The 24,457-nt window shown below is 37.5% G+C and overlaps 1 protein-coding gene across 3 annotated transcripts in view; it reads right to left on the bottom strand.

Annotated features, from left to right (window-relative positions):
• Positions 1–24,457, bottom strand: part of PCDH15 (protocadherin related 15) — a 1,015,846-nt gene that overhangs the window by 514,809 nt on the left and 476,580 nt on the right. For all 3 annotated transcript variants that reach the window (XM_075257479.1, XM_075257481.1, XM_075257480.1), the window contains 2 exons: positions 4,440–4,548; positions 2,309–2,421 (listed from right to left, as the gene is read on the bottom strand). In XM_075257479.1, coding sequence (XP_075113580.1) covers positions 2,309–2,421; positions 4,440–4,548 — 222 coding nt within the window. The remainder of the gene's footprint in view (positions 1–2,308; positions 2,422–4,439; positions 4,549–24,457) is intronic.

The raw sequence follows: 24,457 nt of genomic DNA, 5'->3' as shown, positions 1-24,457 counted from the left end.
TCATAACTGTTTCGAGCTGCAGAATTTTCAGGCATGCTAGGGATTCTGCAGTGGCAACACCAGATCACCCCCACCCACATGAGATATCCATACATTGTGAAATATCCCACTAATATTCTTGTACTCATTCCAAAATATTAATTCATATTTGAACATCTATAGACATTTAGATATAAATAAGGATAAATGCTAAAGATTGTGAAAACACAAGCTGCTGTAAAAAAAACAAAAAACAAAAAAAAACTGACTGTGCCAAATATAGATAACACTGTAAAAGAAGAATTTAAATTCTCAAGTACAGCTCTGGACTGCAGCCAGACCCTTAAAAGACACAAAGGTTCTATATGCTGTCACCCTTGAAGCACCCTTTCTCTAGAAAAACTAAAAGTCAAGACAGTGCCAGCACATTACCATCGGTGTATACTTTCACTGGAAAAACCACTTGCTATTGTATAAAAATAAAAATTAGGTTTTGAGCTTGCATCAGAAGGCATTAATACATTGAACAGTCTGTTAGCAGACAAGAGTATTTTTAACTGTAAGATTATCATCATCATCTTATTTTAGAACTCCTTTAATTCCATTGGGATTTAGATATGAAAAGGGTCAACGCTGGCTTTAGGTTGGATGGTGCCATCCTTGTAACAAAAGCTTATAACAAAAATACAAGACAAGAACCAGGCTCAGTGTGTGTGTGTATGTGTATATATATATATATATATATATATATATATATACCAAGAAATGTATATAGTGCAAGAACTAAATATGGTAAACACAATACCAGAACCAGCCTTAGTACGTATATACAATATTGGTTCCAAAGTAAATTAATACCATTCAATATAAGAACTAAGTATAGTAAATGTTATACCAAAAGTAGCCTCAGTACATATATAAAACACCAGAATCAAGAACAGTACAAAAAAATATAAGCCCCTGCCATGCTAGCATAGAACATTCCCCTTCTGACTTTCCCACTTATAGCTGGGCCCCAGAGCAACAATGTACATTAGATGGTGCATTGATGTCATCAGTCTTCACACCATCTGCATCACAGAGATGGTACCAAGTGGTGGTAAATGGTGCCCAATTAGGCTCTATTGCATCTAGTGACTGATGCACCTAGTAGTAAGTTTTAATGACTTGGATACACATGAATCAAAGGAAGGGGAACTGGCAGGGGATCATAAGTTTGCTTCCCTTACAACCTGTCTGCTGGCACCTTGTACAACTACACAGGTCGCACATGGTTAAGAATAGTCATGAAAAGTTTTTACGAACATACTACAAAACAAGTACAATATTCATGATGTGAATGACAGGCTGCCACAGAGAGATAAAATACACTGTCCATTAGGTCTTGCACCAACAGAAAAGTGGATAGATTCCCTTATCAGTTACTGACAGAATATCATAACCTAATAATATTCGTGTGAGCAGCACTCGCCTCAACTTGCAGATGGGTGCATTTATTCCACCGGTGGCTGACCGAAACTCACCAATTTAAATAGAAGCTTGTTTTAAAGGATGGACAGCACTCCAGGTAAGTTGAGCTTGCTTGTTAGTTTTATTTTATTCCATGTTAGACCAATATATCATATATAGGATATAGATATTGATAGAGCAGAGAGCAACGTTTCGCGCTGCAAGAGCTCTTCCTCTGGCAATTGGAATCTGAATAAGAAGGTAATGGCTGCTGTATATCTAGCAAATATATTTCTTGTGGGTCCCAGAAGAACTGATCCTGGTAAGGAAACCAAGGATGGGGGGGAAAAGGAGCCCAAAAACTTACTCTCGGCTCTTTGCTCTAACAATATCTAAACCCTGTATATGATATTAGGTCTTACATGGAATACAATAAAACTAACAAGCAAGCTCAACTACCTGGAGTGCTGTCCATCCTTTAAAACGAGAATACCATAACCTGTAGCACTATTCCAAAAAGCTAATAGGTTAACTTGATCTGTTCGGATCCATTGCAAATCAGATCAATATGATTCCAGTGTGTAAAAATAGAACCTACTATGCCACAATGGATCAGGTTGCAAAAATGCCTTCCTTCGCCAATACTTTGTTCTTTGTTTTTTAGAGCTCCAACAAGAAAGACAACATAGACATTCACTTTATAAAATGTCTCCTTCAGGTAGGTTTAGAAACCTCAGAGCTGCACTTCATACATCATAGGTAATGAATAGATAAGTGTAAAGTAATGACCGTGCTTAAATAAATAAATAGGACAGAACTTAATTTTCTCTCAAGACCATTAAGTAGTAATGATTATTCAAGTGGAAATTAGAAATATTACCTTAATCACCAAATCAAATTTCTGGTGCAAATCTCTATTTACTGGCTGGAGAAGTGTAAGCACAGCTGTAGTACGGTTCATATGGAAATATCGTGCATAATCCTCAGGAGTGCCTGCAAGAGAAGACAATGTCTTGAACATCTAATTGACAGAAAACAAAACACAATGATTGTTTCTTCCATAGCACCTTATGTATATGATATGCTGCTTTCATTCAATTTCAAAGAGGTAATAAATGCGTTCATTTTAGCACACAGGTGATAAAAAATGCAAGCTAGCTTAAAAGAAGCAGAACTTAATATGATCAGGGACTGACATTATTTTATGTGATGCCGACAGTTCAATACTGTCTCTGCTTTTAATAACCTATCAAACAATTTATTGTATAATGACTGAATTTTATGCAATTTATAACTCGCGAGAGTGAATGACAATGAGGACTCCTTGGGATTAGGCATTAAAAATTTAAAGCTGAACTGCAAAAGATACGGAGAAATAAAATAAGCTAAAAACTACGGATTATGTTCTCTGGCTTGCCAATAGTTAGATAGTACATGTCATATTAAACATTTGTGGAAAACAAACATATTTCTCACACTACACATACAATACAATAACAAATTAAACATAAAACACAAAAAACATTAGACTAGGAATCAATTAGTAAAGCAATATGTTCTGGATAAACAATGTAAGGAGATACAATTTTTCACTACAGACATAGCAACCAGTCTGTCATGTTCTATCATTAGGCATTGAAACCAACAGCTTGTTGAATTTACTATAATTTGTAACAATTCTAATTTTCTATAGAGGAAGCCCATAGCAATACAAGTGACATCTGCTGTTCAGTATACGCTGTAAAGTGATGGTAAAGCCTAAGGATTTACTATATATTTATGCCGTCACATTCATATAGTATCAAGTGTCAGCATACTTTGTAGTGGAGAATACAGGTTGCTGCCATATAGCGCTGAAAGAGGGTCTCAGACAAATCTTTGAGGGTGAATTAAAAAAAAAAAATCTATACCTGGCCAAGTTTTCTGAATGGCACTTGGAGAAAATTATGGGCTTGCTACCTAATTACCTTCTTAGACCTGGTGGGGTGGCAGCTTCCAGGTGAAGTGTGTGTGTGTGTGTGTGTGTGTGTGTGTGTCCGCCCGCAAAAAGTAGACAAGTTTGTTGTTCCTTCACTGTTTTATTTGTCCTCCTCTTCCTTATTTGATTCATTTTTATTATACTGTTCTACTGAATTTTGCTTTGTTGTTGCAGGGCTTTGCAACCCCATCTCTTACCTTATTTGTTTTCTCCTTCCCGCGTATGTTGTCTCCCTTTCCATTCCTCCTACCTCGCCTCTATCTCGACATTGTTTCTACTGTTGTTGCTTTTTGACTGTACTTAAAACTTTAGTAAAAACTTTACTAAAATTTTAATTGTAAAAAAGAAGCCATGTTATGGCTCCCATAGAAGAGAATAGAGAGAGTCACATCTGCACCTGCATGCAGAGGCTAGCACCTTTCTCGCCAGGCAGGGTAGGGGTCAGAGGACCCACATTCTGGTGATGTGAGTCCTAGTGGTGATATCTACATCGATTCTGTGGATATGATATAAATATCTGAGAGCAATAAAAAAAAAGTTTATACTTGCTTTTCAGTTAAGTAGAATTCAACTGATGGGGTCCATTCACACTGAGGAAAATGGTGAGGAATTTGGTGTGGAATTTCAATGCTGGAAAAAAAAGCCTTCCATTGACTTCAATGGGTTTATTCTGCTAAAAAAGGAACCCATTGTCAATGGGAGGCTTTTTTTTTTTTTTTTTTTTTTTTTTTTCAGTGCTTAAATTCCAAACCAAATTCCTCACCATTTCCCTCCGTGTGAATGGACCCTTAGAACTGTTCCTATATCTTAATTGTCAGGACAGGAAAGTCTATTTATTTCTTAGAAGTCTAGTGAAAGAGAAAGGGGGACACTTAATACCTTTGTCATCCTTCTTGGCACTTTTGGTGATCGTTTACCATATACAATACAATAATATTTAGAAAGCTATAAATGTGTTTTTGTAAGAATTCTTACACATTCTGACATAGATGACATAGATGATGACAACATGATCTTGTTGCATGTTACATACCAACAAGTATAGAGAAAAGTATTCCAGGCCGGTCGGAGATTGGTAGTATATCCGTGTCCTGATCTTCAGCTTGTATTTGTGGTGTAACGTTAACTGGATTCACCTTTGCCTGTTAAAAAATATTTATATGCTTATGTGATTTCTTTGAAATAATAAAGAGCAATAGCAACTCAGCAAACAATGCCTTTTGAACAGTGAACATACAGGGAAACGGGTACCATAAATGGACTCGCGCACAGCAGTAACGTTTGCATGCAGAGGCATTCAGGTCACTAGGCACCATACAGAATAATAAGCATCATAATGCAAAGCCCTTATATTTTTCAAGAATAAATCAACTAAACACAATCCTTGGTGAGATATATATATATATATATATATATATATATATATATATATATATATATATATATATATTCAATCAATCCCACAACCCTGTTCATGTTAATGGGATTTCTGAGTACAAGCAACCTTTTTAAAATATAGCAAATGTTGTAAAAAAGAGTAAAGTAACATAAAACATATAATTTGTACTTCTGTGGTTGATCACAATAAAAAGTTAGTTGTTCCTTTTTTTTTTTTTCCTTTTTTTTTTTTCAGGCATGATAAATACAGAAGTACATTTGTATGTATATGTAATACAAAATATCTACAATGAAACGGAACCCGTTTAATTTATTTTTTGAATACTTTAAATTTTAAAATGTTTAAATATTCTAAGAGTAGAAAGTAGCTACTTTATACTGGTATCTTGTTTGTCTGTTAAAAATGTTTAGGAATATTAGTTGTATCTTCCTCTATACAATTCTTACTCTCTCAATGAGTCCTCTGAAGGATCAAGTGAGGAGATGTGCAGGGACAGAATATGAGAGGCAGAGACAGTTTCTTAGGCAGCGGTTGGAGTGTTGGAAATAATTTAGGCTATTGGTGGCAATTTAGTTCTGGTCCTGTGATAGACTATCATTAAATCTGTTAGATATGTTCTACCCTAGAGTCATCTTCACTTTACACAATGTTAAGTGGTGTAGTAGTGGTGTAAAAAAAAAAAAAAAAAAAAAAAAAAAAAAAAAAAACTTAGTTGGATCATTGAGTCCACTATCCAATTGTTTTTTGGCAAGGTAGCCAAGTGAGTGGGTCTCTACATATTGCTTTTAATTAACCCCTTGCTTAAGCCTAACACTCTTACGTATCCGGAAGCTGGTTTTTAACTGGTCTGAACTATAACCTATGACTGGCATTTTATTTGTGTATGAAATTGTCTAAACAAAAAAGAAAGGATAGGTAGGTAACTATCAGGGACATATTAAAAACACACTTTTATTGATGTATATTAAAAGCACAAAATGTCCAAAGACGTATTAAATCAAATTAATGATATGCTTGTTGTGCCAATAATAATCGTAGGAGTTGTCAATGTAACTGAGGTTAAAATGTAAATGTATAAACCCAACCATAATAATACACCTTTAATACTTAATTAAAAAAAAAAACAAACAAAAAAAACACACAATATTGAATAATATAAATTAGTGAACAACTTTAGATTTCTGCTTATTCTATGATTAGGCTACAAAAGTACTAGATCTGCTTAAGCCCTTCATTACCCACATTGGGACGGCTTAATTGCAATATGCACTCGCCAAATTGAAACACTGAGAGAATTTTCTTAAGCAACAGACTTTTTATCCACTCTTCCTATCCAAGCCACAGAGCACAGGCGCCAAGAAAAAAAACACCACGATGCCCATTTTACTGAACGTATGTAAACACTCCAAGCAAAACCTGCTGTGAAAATGAAGTTAAGCATCTGTATAAATACTTCACAACAAACAATTTGTTTGAAATCTCTTCCAAAGTCAAAACGTATCTTCCACGGCTCGGTATAAAGACTTCAAACAGTAACAACTCCCTCTACTAAATGCAGCTCTTGCTAGTGTCTATACAGTTTTATTAAACCGCACTGAAAAGAGGAAAGCTTCATACAATTTAGCTTGTAATTAATGTGTTTGCATAATAGGGGTCCGTCAGCAAAGAAATTACTATTTTCCCAGAAAATCTGTTGTTTTAGTTAGGTATGCTTTGCCAATTACAGAAATGCAATTGACACAGCCACCCACCAGTTATATAATGATAACCAAGGGGTTTAATACATTCTACGTTATTAAAGAGCTAAGGTATGTTTATACCAGTTTATAAAATATACAATTAGCTATATATTAGACTGCACCAATAAGTGTTATTTTTGTAAAGCAGTGAAACCTCTTGTAGACAACCAACCAAAACTGCATTGAAAAGTGGCTTTTTTGTTTATAAATCAGTTTTATTGAACAAATTTAGGTTCAAAAAGTGTAATTCTCCAAGTGTCATCTGCTCAAGGAACTGTGTGGTGGAACTGAAAATCTATCCTGAATAAGGGGGAAACTTTTTCAAGAGTACAGTTACAGATGGTTCAATAAAAAGGGCCTGTTAGCTTCTGTAACAATTCTGAGTAAATATTTGTATTTTTTTATATAAATTAAAACATCTTAAATCTTAAGGATATTTTCCTAACTCCTTCTATTTTCTCCTGGAAATGTGGTAACATGTTGACAACTAATCCCTACCATTCCCCTTGTCGATAATGTATCCTTACATAGTCTAACACATATATCACCAATTGGACAAAATACAGGGAGATGTAGAGTTTGCATGGATGGCCATTTTACAACTGGTTAGAAAATGATTGGAATTTGTCGTAGAATCACTTGCGATTGCAGCTCGTGGCTTGTGAATGGACTAAAATAATTGTTAATTAGCACAATAAACAGGAATAAATAATTCTTATCCTTGTCTTCCACAATCCATTACATATGCTGAAACAAAAATTTGACTAAGGAACTATCTGTAACAGATTTTTTTTTTTTTTTTTTTTTAATGTAGATTGTGAGCCCCACATAGAGCTCACAATGTACATTTTTCCCTATCAGTATGTCTTTGGAATATGGGATGGAAATCCATGCAAACACGGGGAGATCATACAAACTCCTTGCAGATGGTTTTATACCCTTGGTGAGATTTGAACACCAGGACTCCAGCACTAACCACTGAGCCACCGTGTAGCCCCCTAATATCTGTAACAGTGACACACTTGTAAATGGAGTATAATGGTGCAAAATATAGTACAGAGACCATTTTTATTTTTGATGTGACCAAGTATGAGCATATTAAGGCCTTATGCACATGGCCATGCCATTTTTCACAGACCTAATGTTCATGAAAATTGGCCATGTGTGTCTATGGTTCTGTAATGGTCATTATTCACTGCCATGTGAATAATGGTCATCTGTGCATTTGCAGATTGTCATTCGGTCTATTCATTTGCCACTATCTGTCTGTTTTCACAGACAAAGATAGAACATGTTAGTTTTTTTTTTTTTGATGGCTGTGAAAAATGGACTGCCATAAAATGGACATGTGAATAGACACATTGAATACCGTGTGTTGTCAAAACAGATGTGAGATGGAAATTGCTAAAACGACCTCCGCATGTTCGTTTTCACTGTTGTGTGAATAAGCCCCAAATGCAATTTGACCAATATGGTATTAACTGGCTTGTTACAGATGGCACAATACAAAACTGAGTCTAATCTAACAGAGTTCATAGGAATTCATTGGTATCAAGATGTTCAAGCTCTGACTATTCTTTCTTACTATTAATGTCCTACTTTGATTTATTTTAGCCTGAATAAGGGGGCATTCACACTTGCCCACCGGGTCTCCGTCCTATTCTCCAGAGAAACTGGATAGGGGACAGCATCCGAGCAGTCAGTCTTAAAACCCATTAACCTGCATGTCTGACTTTGGGTCCGGCCCATAAAAAATGGTTTCCCTGTGGAGAGGCCACATACAGACACTTGCAGTTTGCTTTTAAACCCCATTCAAATGAATGTCCAGTTTCTCTAGGGAATAGGATGGAGACCCGCAGACTGACACAGGGACGCAAGTGTGAATGCCCCCTAATAACTGAGAAAATGTAATGTGATTTAATTTATGTGGTTTGCTTAAACATAATTTATAGCAAAATGGATTGTTTGATAGACTATATAAATATGTTTACAAAGTTGGGAAATGACCCCCTATAATTTGGAGTTTTGGTTTTGATGTCAAAATTTAATAGTTATGACCGTTAAAAAAAAAAAAAAATCCTATATCCATAGCCTGCACATGCATAACTTTCTTCAATCACTTCTATGGGAGTTCTGATAACAGCAAAATAAAGGTTTTTCAGGTGTTTTTGGAAGTACCACACCTTTATTCACTGTCATAAAACTAGTCTCTGACCCCCTTTCTTACACGGTAACATAGATAGTGATTGCCTTGTGTCTTTATCCAACCCTGTCTGACCAAGGTCTAACTGACTGCAATGGTAATTTGTGAGGTTTCCCAGTAGCATTTGGGATTTTTTGTTTTTGTTTCCCTATCCTGTGGAAAAGGTCCTTTAATTGATGTACACCATACAACATTAAGCAACACGCTGATGAATTTTTCAGAAAGTGAGAAAAAGCTGTTATATACACACATACGGCATATCCATGTACAATATAATTGTAAATGGTGGTAGGGAACTGGAAGTATGAAATACAATTAATGTACAATGTAATCTAACTTCCTACACATTTTTGTATCGTGAACAAGACATTGACATGTACAAGAAAAGGTTTCAGAGCTTTCAAAAATCTATGGATGTGTTCTGGGGTTTTTTTTTTCCCAGTCTTCAATGCTCAAGATGTATTACTTACGTCTTAAGCATTTTAAAGTAAGCAGTAAGTCTCATTACAAACATTTCACAGTAAAAAGCGATATCATCTGTCAACATTCATTTGTTGGAAGGTCAAGATGAGTATGATAATACAAGTGTGTGTTGGGAATGGAAGAAAAGTAGATGTTTTATTCTAAAGAGACAGAACCATATAAGGCTAAGGACACATGTTGTGGAAAGAGGGCAAAATGCAATACACAACATGCACTTTGTACTTGTGTTCAAAAGGTGAAATCCATTGTGAAAATCTGAGGTATAAATTGACATACTGTAGACTTAAAATTTGCACTGCAGGTCAATTTCCACAGCATATTTTTCCTACTAAATCTCATTTCCTTGGTAGCACTGCAGTTTCTGTACATAAATCTTTATAGAAAATCTGCAATATATATTCCCATGGGAACGTTCAAGGAAATGGTGCCAAGATGGAACATTGAGGCTGAAGCCCCATGTGGTGTAAACCCATCCACACACTGCAGATGAATACCCACAGCAGAAATGCTGCAATTTCCAAAACAGTTGTGTTTTGGAAATTGCAGCATGTTAATTATACCTAAATTGATGATGATGCTGCAGTTTCTGAATAGGTATAATTGAAGCAGAAAGTCCACAGAAGAAAACTGGACTTTCTGAGAAAAGTACTGCGGGAAAAACAGTCATGCATTTCTGCAGCGGTTTATCCAACACTGTTTTTTCACTGAGGCTTGCTACGTTAGGCCTTAGCCTTAAGGCCGAGGCCCCACGGACTGGATTTGGCCGCGGTGGAAACACCACAGTAAAAATCAAGCAGTTTTACAGTACTTGCAAAGTGAATGGGATTCATGCGACTCCCATGCCCACTTTGCAGAAAAAAATCACAGCGTGTCCACGCTGCAATTTCCAAAACTGTTGCGGTTTTGAAAATCGCAGTATGTCAATTATATCTACGGAAACGCCGGCGCCATTCCCGTAGAAATAATGGTAAGAGTCTGTGGAGGAAAACTCTGTGAACTTTCTCTTCAAAGCACTGCGGGAAAAACCGTGATGCGTTCCCACTGCAGTTGTTGCTGCTGCGCTTTAGCCTAAAGCAGTTTTTTGGGGCTTTCAATAGATGACTGAATTTAGGATAGATCATCAACTGAAGTTCTGTGGGGGGCCGACACCTGTGACCACCACAGATCAGCTGTTTGAAGGTGGAACAGAGCAACACTTACATTTCACAGGATATGTCATTAATACTCGGAAAATCCCTGTAACATAGTCAATGGACATAAGTACATTTGGAAATCAGCTACACTACCTAATCTCTGACAGCCCCTTAAAAAAAAAAAAAAAAATAAAATAAAAATGTAATGTTACTTCTATTTTATTCTATGTCAATATCAAAAGAGCATTTGGAAATAAAGGAAAGTGTAAAATCAAGCTTCTCTTTTATGGGCTGTAGCCATCATTAGAATCCCCCTCCATCTACAGTTTGAGATACTGTAGTCACAGCTAGCATATAATTGCTCTACTTCGGCTAGACTTGCTTTCAGGATGTGAATTGTTAGTTCTGATAGTGCAGCTAAATCACTAGAACTAATGACAATGAGATGTGAATACGTTGCGTCATTCATCAATTATACTTTAGTTAGTTTGTGAAATAAAGTGAAAAGCTCGCTATACCCAAGGGTTCATATGCAGTTATGGTTAGAAAATATTACTTTATAAATGATTCATTACATTGAAAACTATTTTTGGGACTTGCTATCAATTCTGACTTTTTTTTTTTTTTCATAAACGGACCCAATCAGAAGCAGAATACCATCTCACTCTCACTGCTGTTTAAAGACTGGACTAACATAGACATTTAATAAACATGTATACAATAAGTCGGCTCTTGACTTTTCCCCTCTATTGATTTTAATTACAAAAATTCTGGATAATAAAATAACACAATTTTGTGAAAATTAATATTTTATGTTGACCCAGTGGAAGTCATGCTGCCAGTGAAAAATAAGAAAGTTCACCAAACACTTAGATTTGCATTTGCAGTACCTTTGTGAACCCCTTCTCTTTAAAGCTCAACAATGTATATGCACTAGAGGTCTCATCTACCTAGTTCATGATAAATACATTCCTTCCATGGGTATCCATGTTATAGTTTCAGTGAAGTTGCAACCTGGTCACTGTTCATACAAGCCTACAAGCTCACTGTGTTCAACCATCTTTCCTCTGCTTTCCAATACACTATTTGAATCAGTGCAGAGGCTGCTGTGATCACAGGACTTCCATCTATTTGCTCCTACTGCTATCAGCATTAAGCACAAAGCCAATTAAGTACTCACCTTGTACATTTTGCATTAAAATTAATGGAATAAATAAAGTGAATAGATAAGGGTATTTCTCTCTACATAACACATCATGGTCCTGAGGCATTGGGGTGAAGGATTGACCAGATTTTCAATTGTTTAATGTGGAAATGCTTTATAGGCTGTCTGTGAACTATTCATTACATCCATTTCTGTGAATAAAGGGCTCAAAATTCTCCTCTAGATACTACTTCTAGATACTACTTCTGCTATACATTCAAATTTAGTCAACACCATACTATGTAGCCTGGCACATCTAGCAGCTAAATAGTCCACTGAGGAGCTATTAGCGCTTGCTGTTTATATTATACCATGTGTGGCTTCGCTGTTAAATGCTTTATTTATGTGATATATATACTTTTAAAATGAGTGCCTATTAATTATATAAAACCCAGGACACATCTGTATTTAGGCAGCAGCTTGAAAAGATGTATATATTTCCAAGATAAAAAAAATAAATTAACATTTTTGTGAAATTTCTATGTTGTAGTGTGTAGAACCTATGATCAACACACTGTCTAACTTCTAAATGTCTGCCACTGTATTAATAAATATAACATTCATTTCACATTCAAATAAAAAAAATGAAATTTAAAGATTCTCTTTGATTAAATCATACCGTCTTTGAAAACTATAGAAAAGTCAAAATGAATGCAATAGGATCCACTGATACATACAGCACTAGTAATATTGGAAAGGATCAAAGAGGTTTTAAATATGTAATCTTTGTAAAAGAATGCAGAAATAAAAAAAAAAATGATAAAAAGGTAGCAGAGCAACTTAAAGGGAGTCTGCTAGGTTAAATATGCCTCCCAAACCAATGACTGTGTTTGGTAGGTGCATGGCACATGAAGAGTAGTTCCTGTCAGCAAAACAAGGAAAAACGTTTTTTGGGGATAAATGCTTTCCTACTTTGCTCTGGAGGCAACTACTCCTGCTTTTAGAATGACTTATAGGGAACATACATGGACTGAAAATTAATAAAAAGTAAAATCAGATGCAATATAGTTAAGTACTCAGTGCTATCACTGCTTCGTGCAAACGGCAATGGAAACCTAATGAATAAAATATATATATACTGTATACGCCCAAGTGAGGAAGTAGCTCAGAAAGATTAAGCCGGGCAAGACCGCAGGGCCAGATGGCCTCAGTGCCAGGCTACTTAAGACTTGGCGGGGACCAACTATGTGGTGTTATTACACACATGTTCAATATGAGCCTGAAGCTGAGAATAGTACCACAACTATGGAAATTATCTTGTGTGGTACCAGGTCCAAAGACACTTCATCCAACGGACCTTAATGGCTACAGACCTGTAGCATTGACATCCGTCTTGATGAAGGTCTTAGAGATATTGGTTCTCACACATATCCTCCCTCCAATTTGCTTATAGGCCGGGCATTGGGGTGGATGATATAATCTACCGTCTACACAGAGCTCTTTCTCACCTGGATAAACCAGGGAACACTAAGAATAATGTTCTTTGATTTCTCCAGTGCATTTAACACCATTCAGCCAGGGCTACTGAGGGACAAGCTGGCCCTTGTTGCAGTGGACCACCACCTCTCCAACTGGATCCTAAACTACCTCACAAATCAACCTCAGTATGTGAGAGCCTGGGGCTGTGTGTCTGACACTGTGATCTGTAGTATAGGGCACCACAAGGTACAGTTTTTTGCCTTTTTCCTCTTCACAATGTACACTGCTGACTTTAGATACAACTCATCTAGTTGCTACTTACAGAAGTATTGATGACTATGCAATAGTAGTCCTCATCACAGATGGAGATAAGGAGTACAGAAAATTAAAATAGGATTTTGTGGATTGGTGCTAGTGGAACCTCAGGATTAATGCTGGAAAGACCAAGGAGATGGTGGTGGGCTTTCGCAAGTGGAGATATAGTCCAAAAACCAGTTGGCAGCCAGGAGACGGGCATTGAGATAGTCAACAGCTATAAGTACCTGGGTGTGCTCCTCAATAATAAGCTGGACTGGACAGATCACCTGGATAGCTGAGGGCCTTTGGAGTCCAGGGGGCACTTTTTTCAACTCTGGAGTAGCATCAGCCATCATCTTTGGTGTGGTTTGTTGCCGGAGTAGCATACCAACCATTGATAGGAATAGACTCGACAGGCTGATTAGAGAGGCCAGCTCTTTCCTGGGGAGCCCCCTGGACTCAGTGCAGGTGGTGGGTGACAGAAGGATGCTGTCCATGGTGATCTCCATGCTGGAGAATAACTCCCATCGCATGTTTGTGAGCGTGATAGCACTAGGCAGTACTGTCAGTGACCGACTGCTTCACCCCAAGTATGAGAATGAGTGTTATCAGAAGTCTTTCCTCCCGCTACAGTTAGGCTGTATAATCAACATCGGACTAAGCCTAGATCACTCAATACCGAGAACTGAAAGATCCTTAAAGTTGTGATATCCCCTACTATCTTCTTTATCTTTTATCTGTATCTGTCACTGTAATGTTTCTTGCATGGAACTTTTGTATTTTGCATCATTATTGTATTATCTATGCTGCTGTAACATACTGAATTTCTCCATAGTGGGAATATTAAAGTATTTTATCTTATCTTATATGGCTTCAAGAGCCATACAACCTTAAAGTTGTATGGAGACATAATTTGACACCAACACAAGATGCTCAACACTACTTCTGAAATCGCCAATGAACTTAGGAGTTTCCCCATTGGAAATAAATTGGTTTGATGCCATCACACACTTATTTTCCCCTAGAAGCATTTTTATCTTTATAATATTGTGCCATATAAAGAAGTCAAATGACAGCACATACAGTGGAGTGATGACTATAACTGGGTCCCCCATGTCAATTTTTTACTTTTTTTTTTTTTAAACTGAAAGCAATGGATGAAAAAGTTGAGCTTGCAGCACTACTTTATCCAGTGATTTGGCACAAATGTGAACATGGCCCTAAACAAAGCGAAGTATTTTGCTGGAATTACATTTACATATTGTACAGCCAGCATCCCTAGAAGCCAATATTTTTGCTTTTTACAGTTATGCTTTGTAAGTTGAGATTCATAAAAGGCTAATCAGGAAGTGTGCAAGAAATGGAAACTAAAAATATCATATATGCACTGATTATCCATAGTTTGGTAGTTCATGTTTAGCCTCCAAGCTTTTTGGAGGTCTCTAGGAAAATCAAAGGTTTGAACAAATAGCCTGACAAGTTTTACAGCTTCAGTTCCCTAGGAACAACTTTAAATCATGGCTAATAAAGTTTTGCTCTTCTGTAGCAGATGCAATAATACAATATGTGTGAGTACAAACTAATTACAAATAATTTTCTTCTAGTGCTCTAAATAGAAATGAGTTATCCTTTATTGGAAAAGCAAGGTGGAAGTCTGATTTTCCTTCTACACATATTTAGTATTTTCTTAAGGATTGATGTTTATGGCATTTCCACCAGAAAACATTACATCGTCAATACTGTTGAGTGAATATAAAGGAAAGTATGCTTACAGCACAGGCTATGGAATATCTCGTAATTAAGGGTCGGCTCTGGATGTATGAAAGTCATTTTCCAGCAGACAAAATTAAATATAGATTTTCTACCATAATAACAAATAGTAAATTTCACTTGAAGACATTGGTTGAATACACATTAGCATGTGCACAAAATGAGACTCCCCTTAATCACATATGTTCATGTGACCTACTATAGGAAGTATGCAATAACGTTATAGAGGAGTGTTGATAGACAAAACTTAATAGGGGTATTCTGAAGTCAAAGGTTTAATGCTTATAATATACTAGTAGCAAGAAAAGACATTTACATGGTCTGATTTTAGGATGATAGTAACACCTCATTCATGTAAAGGGCCTTTACACTGCCCAATGCAAACTGTACAGGATACAACCACAATTTGCGTACAGAGATAACTCATAAAAAGCCATTGGAAGCAATGGAAAACAGTGTTTACTTAATGTGCTAAAAGTCAAGATAAACTTGCCTACATCTGTATTGTTGGTAGCAAGTTTACATGTCCTGGTGACATGATGATTTTTATGCTCACATAAGGAGTCTACAAACATTCATCTGCTTATTTGACTTTCCTGTTATCATAGGCAACAATCATCTGCCTGTATATAAGGTTCCTTTAGTAACCACAAATAACATTTTTTTAATGCTGTTAATAGTCAACAAAGTTAAACTTTTTTTTTTTTTTTTCCCCCCCCTCAGGGCCCAAGAATGTTCAGACCTTGCAATTTATATAACTTGGCCACAATATTCTGAAGTGCTCCATATGTCAGCAGTATGAAGACCAAAAGCAGTTCAGGTGAAGTGGCGCTATAAACTCTGAAACATGCTTAAAGCAAAATACTGATAAGAGCCCATTGTATAAACATCTTTGCTAAATGTCAACCACTTAAAGATCAACAAATAATTTCCAATGACATTTTGAATACAATAAATGTAGCTTTCCACTTTGGCTATTTTGTAAAGAGTGTATCCATGCTTACAGTGGGTTATTATTAGTAAGAAATGCCCCCAGAGGATTGGACATTGCTGTTTTCCAGGCTGCTGAATTCATAAGGGAAATTATAGAGAATATTTAAAAGGCAGGTAAACATTTTGAGAAGCTTGTTGGGTCCTACCGGACAGTACATACATTCTTATAAGCGTCACAGATAAAAGAAAATACTGATTCTCTATTTGGCAGTAGTTTTATCAGTAAGTCCTCCTTCAAGCTACTGATAGAAATATATTCAGCCTTACACGTCCTTTTTTGTACAAGAGCGTGCACAAATTCCATGAAATTTTGTAAAATGTGTTATACTTCATGTACCATTTTGTCAGACTTACATACTACAATGTATTGCATTTGTCAGTGTTTTGTAAATTTTTTTTTTTTTTTTTTTTTTTTTTTTTTCCTTTTTAGCCCTAGTTAGGCTCTGGTAGCCAGAAACATGTGACTGCTCTACAGAAGATCACAATGTCACACTACTACTTGGTGTCTAATGACACTGAATGTGGCACAAATGTGACACAAATGGTAGAAATCCAAACCCATTGGATCTCTGCCTGACCACATTCAATAACATTAATTTCTACTAGTATTTGCAATTTTAGGGTGCATTCAGACTACGTAACGCCGGGCGTGTATGAGAGCCGTACACGCCGGCATTACGGCAGACTGCCGAACACTTCCCATTCACTTCAATGGGAGCGCTCGTAACAGCGGCGTTTACGAGCGCTCCCATTGAAGTGAATGGGAAGTGTTCGGCAGTCTGCCGTAATGCCGGCGTGTACGGCTCTCATACACGCCCGGCGTTACGTAGTCTGCATGCACCCTTAATACGCATTTTCATGTCACCTTGTAGCCCTGGCCTTACGTATAAAGATGGATAAAGCAGAAGTAGAATAATTATGAAATATTTCATTTTTTCTTATCACAGGATGAAATCAATGAAAGGGACTGAAGCAGACAGAGACCGCTCTCATCTGGTGTTCTTCTGCATTCACCCTCATGTTAAAAAAAACTTTTTTTTTTTTTTTAGGATTCTGAATTTCTGATGAAAGTAAAAGTTGAGCTTGTAGGACTTTTTCTTCTGTTATAAAAGTAAGGAAATAAAGGAAGACCACGCCCATCAAGATTTTAACTTTAGAGTCAATGGGAACTGGCAAAAGATGGAGGGGGCTCCCCTCCTCATCCCTCACTACCGTCCACTACCATTATCCTATGACGGATAAAAGCAATGGACGTTGTGTGATTGTTTCCTTAGACTTTTTGGCCTTAAAGTCAATGGAAACCTAATGAATAAAATTAATCGAAGTATGGACAAAGCTTACTACAGTTCCTGAGAACAGACCTTTCGGTCTATACTTTTGGTTTATATGTAGTGCAGTCTGTGCAATTTGAGCCTTGTGATCAGTATAGAATAAACCCTCTGATCCTCATGATCTGTAGAAACTAGACTAGTACATGAGGTTCATTATAAACTATAAGAATATAGAAATTAAAAAAATAAAGAGAGAGCTAGACTCAAAACAACAAATCCATTAACCTAAAATTCTTTCAACTACTGGTAACTTGTCATCATTACTGCTACTAATTTTACCAAAATATCACTAAGTATAACAAAGTACAAATGAATATCCTTTGTTTAATGGAAATGTTCCTGCAGATTTCTAGTTTTACCAGTTAAAAGAAACAATTTGACCCAATCATTTTATTTTTGTCATAACCACAAATGAAAATTCATTATCCTTGCATTTCCATCCCACAATTTCCTGACATTTCAGTGCTATGCTTCACAACAAAGCGACACTTTCATTGACAACATAAATGCTTTCTTCTCAATAATTTACACAACATAAGGACAATGTATATATAAATAGATTCGGCAGAGTCAATGAATCTTTGTTGGCCGTGCAAGCTCAGCCCAGGAAATAATCAGTCCCGTCTCAAAGGCAACTGTTTTGACATTACTGGGAAAGACTCTTGTGCTAAAAGCTCTTTAATAGAAAAGCTCTGCTTTTTATTAAGTTATCACATCTCGCAAATGACAAGCCTGCCTGTTTAAGCTGTCACGCTTTTCTTCACTTCTTACATCCAATATTATAGTTCTTGGCTATTCTCCTCCTGCTACAAGCAAACACATCACCATAACAAATAATGTTTATTCACAACACAAGTACAGAAGTACATTAAATTGACGAGAACAGTATGTTGTGTATCAGTTTGATGTATGTGCCCACAGTAAAACTCCAGAAATATTTACAGTTTGAGAAGGAAACTAGCAGTTTTGCAGCCATTTCTATTACTACAATACATGTAGAAATAAAATAAAACTTTGCAGATTATCTTTCTGTCCTGGGAGCCCTGGCACTAGCCTGATGAAACTAGGACCCTCTTAGCTCAAAGAGGTAGGGATATTTGCTGCAGAGCAAAATGAAAGGTGATTGCAACCCCACCAGAAATATTGAGAAGGCAGAACCTGGGGAGGAAGGATGCTGGTGGACAAGATGCCTAGATGTAATCTCATCTACCTAGGCTGGAGTAGACAGTTTGAGATCACCCACCCAACAGTAGAGAGCCTGAGGCTGGTCAAGCATATTAAATTTGATGGTCCAGTTGTCAGTGAGACAGTTTGTATTAGATCAACATTAACATGGGTGCAGTTTAGCTGTAAAAAAAAAACAAACAAACTGACCCTACACTAGTTGGCTGTCAACCAAAAGGCATCCAGTTGTGGCAAAACTAATATATTGGGCCAAGAAGCAACCATAAATGTCCAGCATGACTGATCTTTTCGGCAGACTAAAGTCTGCTTTAAGCCAGCCATGAACTATTGTTTATAGCAGATACATGTCAGTTATCTGGCTGTTTGACAGGTGAAATGGCCATGTTGGCCGCTGAAAATCTATTGTGTAGGATTAGAGCATTCACACACAATCTGTTTGGCTGTATGACTATGGAAATACATATTTCTAGGAAGGTATAAAGAAATGTATGTATTCCTCACACACTGGCATTGCACTTCAAGAGTGTCAGAAAATTTATGTTGTATACTATTGGTATGCCAGCCATGTTTTCTTACTGTCTCTGTTAGTACATATCTAAATCTGTCAATACTGTGCCTTGCAACATTATGAGAACTATGTATAAATGTCACAGATGACAGGATAAACTTGGAGGTCTATGCTACTCTAACCTCCCCTTCAGAATTACAGTGCCTTGTTAATGTTTTAGACAGGTGTAGAAAAATGCTGCATAGTAACATTGTTTTCAATTTTTGTCAACTAATAAAATTAAATTAAATAAGAGAAGTCTTAAATCAATACTTGGTGTGACTGTCCTTTTGCCTTCAAAACAGTAACAATTATTCTATGTGCACTTACAGACAGTTTTTAAAAGAACTCAGCAGAGAGGTTGTTTCAAAAATTTTGCAGAACTAAATACAGATCTTTTACAGATTTAGACCTGCTAAAATTCACCTGTCACTTCATGTAATCCCACACAGACTGGATGATATTCAGATCAGGGCCCTGTGAGGGCCATATTATCAGTTCCAGGACTCCTCCTTCAAATGCTGGTCACATCAAATATTCATTTGATTTTGCTCAATCATTTAATTTTCTTAATTGACGAAAACAAAGTTTTAACACTTCTATTTATGAAAGAATTCTTATGTTGCAGAAATGTATCCACACCTGCCTGAAACATTTGCATGGGATTCTATCATTGGGAAAACAATGTACGTCTTTTATACAAAAACAACTGTCTACTGTTTTGTTTTTTTTGTTTTTTTGTTTACTGGAGAAGTTCACATCTAAGCCAAGTTTGTATATGTTAAAATAGGTTGTGTTCCACATCGTTCTTATCTTTGCATGTTATTAAAGGGATTCTATGAATGGGAAAACTCATTTTTAACTAAGTATATATTTGCACAGCCTTTAGAAAGGCTATTCCTGTCATACCTTTAATTTGTTAATCCTCTCAGCTGTTTTTGAATCATCCCACTTTTATTGATATGCTAATTACACACCTCGGAGCACCGGAAGTTAAGTGAGCGCTGTGTGTACACAGGGGGAGGTGAGAGCAGGGCGACTGAGTCATCAGCAGCAGCCGCCCTGCTCTCACCTCCCCCTGTGTACACACAGCACACAGTGCTCACTGAACTTCTGGAGTGCACCTTGCTGGCTAATTAGCATATCAATAAAAGTGGGCTAATTCAAAACCATCTGAGAGAATTAACAAATTAAAGGTGTGTCTGGAATAGCCTTTCTAAAGGCTATGCAAATATATGCTTGGTTAAAAATGAGTTTTCCCAATGATAGAATCCCTTTAATAATATTCAAAGATAAAATAAGTTGTGTTCCACACAGTTCTTAACATATACAAACTTGGCTTAGATGTCAACTTCTCCAGTAAAAAAACCCCAATGTAGACAGTTGTTGTTTATGCAGAAAAGACGTACATTGTTTTCCTTCTAAGATTTTCACAGAATATTTGTGTTAAATATAATGCAATGCTTTGCAAACAGTTGTGAAGAGTGTTGCTGTACATATGTACATTTCATAAACTTGGCAAGGAAAACACATTTTTGAGTTTCCACTTTCCAAAAAAAAAAAGAAAATTCTACACTGTGTATGGAGAAAAACAAACAGCTACACAGTGTAAAGAGAAAATGCACAGTTCAAAAAATTAGGGGAACATGAAGGAAAATATGTCAGTTATTTTCACAAATAGTTCCAAAACAGCTGCGCATGTGAAATATGCTTCATTTATTAGCCATTTTGGGTACTTTTTACACATACTACAAAAGAAAAGTATAAAACAATGTGAGTGTGAGAATGCATTATTTTATATGTGTGCATTTTTTTTTATTTAAAAAATATTGATGTAATTGGTCGCATATGAGAGAAAGTACAATATGCCAGATTTCTCCTCCATCTCTAAATTTCCATCACTGTGATGGATTCGATCTGTAAGTTTTTACAACATCAGTTACCGTGTTTCCCTGAAAATAGGTCATCCCCTGAAAATAAGGCATGGGGAGGTTTCTGTTTAATTGCCTAATATAATGCACCCTCCGAAAATAAGGCATCCTCAAAATCCATTGCAGCCTGCTGAACACTGTGCGTGATGTTCGGTGTGCACAGGAAAGCCGGCTGCTGCCTCTGCTGTGATACCGTAGGTTGTATCCACTGTCCCTGCTGTAGGATGAGCTGGGAGATGCCCGCTGTGTTCCATGTGCACAGGATAGCTGGCTGCATATGCACAGTGCACAGCATTCAGTTGGCTGCAATGCCCACAAAGTGAGGCTCCCTGGCAACTGCTGGCAGCCTCGCTAAGCCCCGCCCACCACTTGCACCACGATCAACAGCTATGAAGATGCGGAAGGTAAGTAGCCTACCTCCCCCTCCCCTCGCCTAACCTCCTGCATGTGTTATGGAGCGGGTTGTCTCCCGCTCCATAAGACACCCCCCCCCCCCCCCCTGAAAATACGACTTGTCCTATATTTAGGACGAGAATTTAATATAAGACACTGTCTTATTTTCGGGAAAACATGGTAGTTGTGGCAGATAATTGAATAACTGTGACTTATAGCAATTAAACATTCTTTAATAAGCATCTAATGAGAAGTTTCCAAATATCAATATAATGTTTGTACTAGAAGCAGTGGCATAAGTAGGAATGGTGGGGCCCCTTGGTGAACTTTTGACATGGGGGGGGGGGGGGGGGGCCCCTGAAGACCTTGACCAACCGCCATCCCCCTGCATTCGTGTACACACTATTGTGCCCCATAGTGGCATCTGCACACAGTATGATGTCCCATAGTGGCTCCTACACACAGTATTATGTACTGTAATACATAATACTGTAATAAGTGTGCTGCCTGGGGAAGAAGGGGTTACAAGCAGGGCCAGACTGGGATGTCTAGGGCCCACCAGTGAAATTGTTTCTAGGGGCCCACCGCCAGGACCCTGCAGATCAGAGGTATTGAGAAACGACGGCTAAAGGTAATAACATGTCAGGAGCCATGCTGCTCACGCACTATACCATGGGCATCACTGCACTACCTAAACCTACTGCTACACCTTGTATGGCAAGTGGACAGTGCTACTCCTAGAAATGTTACCATTACCTGTAGCTGCCCTGTCATGGAAACTGATCTGCAGAGGTCCTGGCTGTTGTAACATCACAGATGTAATATCATTGTGGGTCTATCCTAAGGACAAGCCATCAATATTAGAAACATGGATAAATCCTTTAAAGTGGTTGTCCAGGAATTGGAGCAACTCATGTGCGAGGCGGGAAGTATAAAATAAAAAACAAATTAAAAAAAAGCATACTCACCTGTCTCCATTGTCCGCCACCAGTGTCCGTTCAGTCTCGTGCTGGCGCCTCCTTGCTGGGAGTCCTGCATCTCATGTGATCGCTGAGACCAAATAGGTACAGGATTTCCAGAAATGAGTTGCCACCATGAGACTGAACAGACATATGTGGGGGACAATGGTGTGCTGGGGACAGGTCAGTATCCTTTTTTTTTTTTTTTTTTTTTTTTTTTTTTTTTTTTTTATACCTCTCTAGTGGCCACTACAGTGATAACTCCTCCTGTTTATAGACAACCTCTTTTAAGGGGTTTTCTGAGCCAAATCTTGTATGGCCACTTCACTGCTCCCCACCATAGAATGACCTCTTCACTGCTCCCCATCATACAGTGGCCTCTTCACTGGTCCACCATAATGTATGGGGAACAGTGATGGGGCCAAACATCATGTGCAGAAAGGGGATGTTAAACTGTGTGGGACAGATTAAAGGGATTGTCCAGGGTTAAACTTTATGGCCTATGCTCAGTATAGGCCATAAATACCTGAAACCCCACATTGCAGAAACACAACGTCTTAAGCTACTACAGAAAAAAAAAAGTGTTTTACAGAATCAACAAAGTGAATGAAATTTACCTCATCCACACGTTGCAGGAAAAAAAATAAGATGTGGAATAGCCACAAACTCTAAAATGTGTGCGCTTCAAAAAGCATGGCCTGTTACTTTCAGCTATGCAATCAGGAGAAAGTACAGGGAAAATGCATCAAAAGCTCAAAGAAACACTGTGGAAAAAATACATTGTGATTCACTGCTATTTTTTTTTCCCACAGGGTTTTTAGCTGAGTCTCGCTGTTGGGCCTCATCCTTATCTCAATATACACGGAGGAAAATGGCGCTGAATTTGATGTGGAATTTCAGCGCTGAAAAGAAAAGCCTCCCATTGACTTCAATGGGTTCCTTTTTCTGCTAGCGGAAAGAGGCATTGAAGTTAATGGAAGGCTTTTTTTCAGCGCTGAAATTCAACAGCAAATTCAGTGCCATTTTCCTCTGTGTGAATGGACACTAAGGCAAAGACCCCATGCAGATTCCCACAGTAAATAAACGCTGCAGGAAAAACCCCGGCGGCAATGCATGAGTTTTTCCCACACCGCTTATTGCAGAAACTCCACAGAGGTTTCCTCTAAGGACTTTCTGCTTCCTTTATATCTATAGGGACACTGCCGATGTTTCTGAAGGTATAAGTGACATGCTGTGATTTCCAAAACCACAACAGTTTTAGAAATTGCAGTGTGTCCGCTGTGTGTATTTTACTGCAATGTGTGGATGGGACTGCACACACTATATACCTACACTCAGGCCTGGTTCACATCTGTGTTCGATAATCCGTTCGCGGAGTCTGCATGCCCCCCCCCCCCCAAAACAGACTACTGAACGCATTAGCAAACGGTGTGCAGTGAAAGCACACGGACCCCATAGACTATAATGGGATCTGTGCGTTGTCTACAGAGAACATGCGGACAGAAAAGTACTTCACAATCTACTTTCCTGTCCACATGATTAGTGCTGACACCACACGGACCCCATTAGAGTCTATGGGGTTGGTGTGCTATCAACTGCACACCACTTGTTAATGCTTTTGGTAATCTGTTCAGGGGGTCCCCATGTGGACACCCCGAACGGATTACCAAACGCAGATGTGAACCAGGCCTTATACATATACTATATATACTTTCACATATACATTATTATAGCATATATACTCACACATATACATTTATATACATTCATGTACCATATATATCATATATATACTTCTATAAATGTATATGAATACTATATATACTCACATATATACATACTCACCCATATACATTATTATAGCATAATGTATATGCTCACACATACCTGTATACAAGCACAAAATACTCACACAGTATACAAGACACATATTTAAACAAATGTACACACATATATACATATTAAACATACATATTTTACCAAAAGAATATACTGCTCTTTGTCAGAAACGAAGCATCGGAGCAGACTATCCCTGTCTTCCCCACACGCTCCGATGTGAGAGATG

This window comes from Leptodactylus fuscus, chromosome 10 (assembly GCF_031893055.1).
Source record: "Leptodactylus fuscus isolate aLepFus1 chromosome 10, aLepFus1.hap2, whole genome shotgun sequence".
NCBI lineage: Eukaryota > Metazoa > Chordata > Amphibia > Anura > Leptodactylidae > Leptodactylus > Leptodactylus fuscus.
This window is presented reverse-complemented; position numbering and strand designations above follow the sequence as displayed.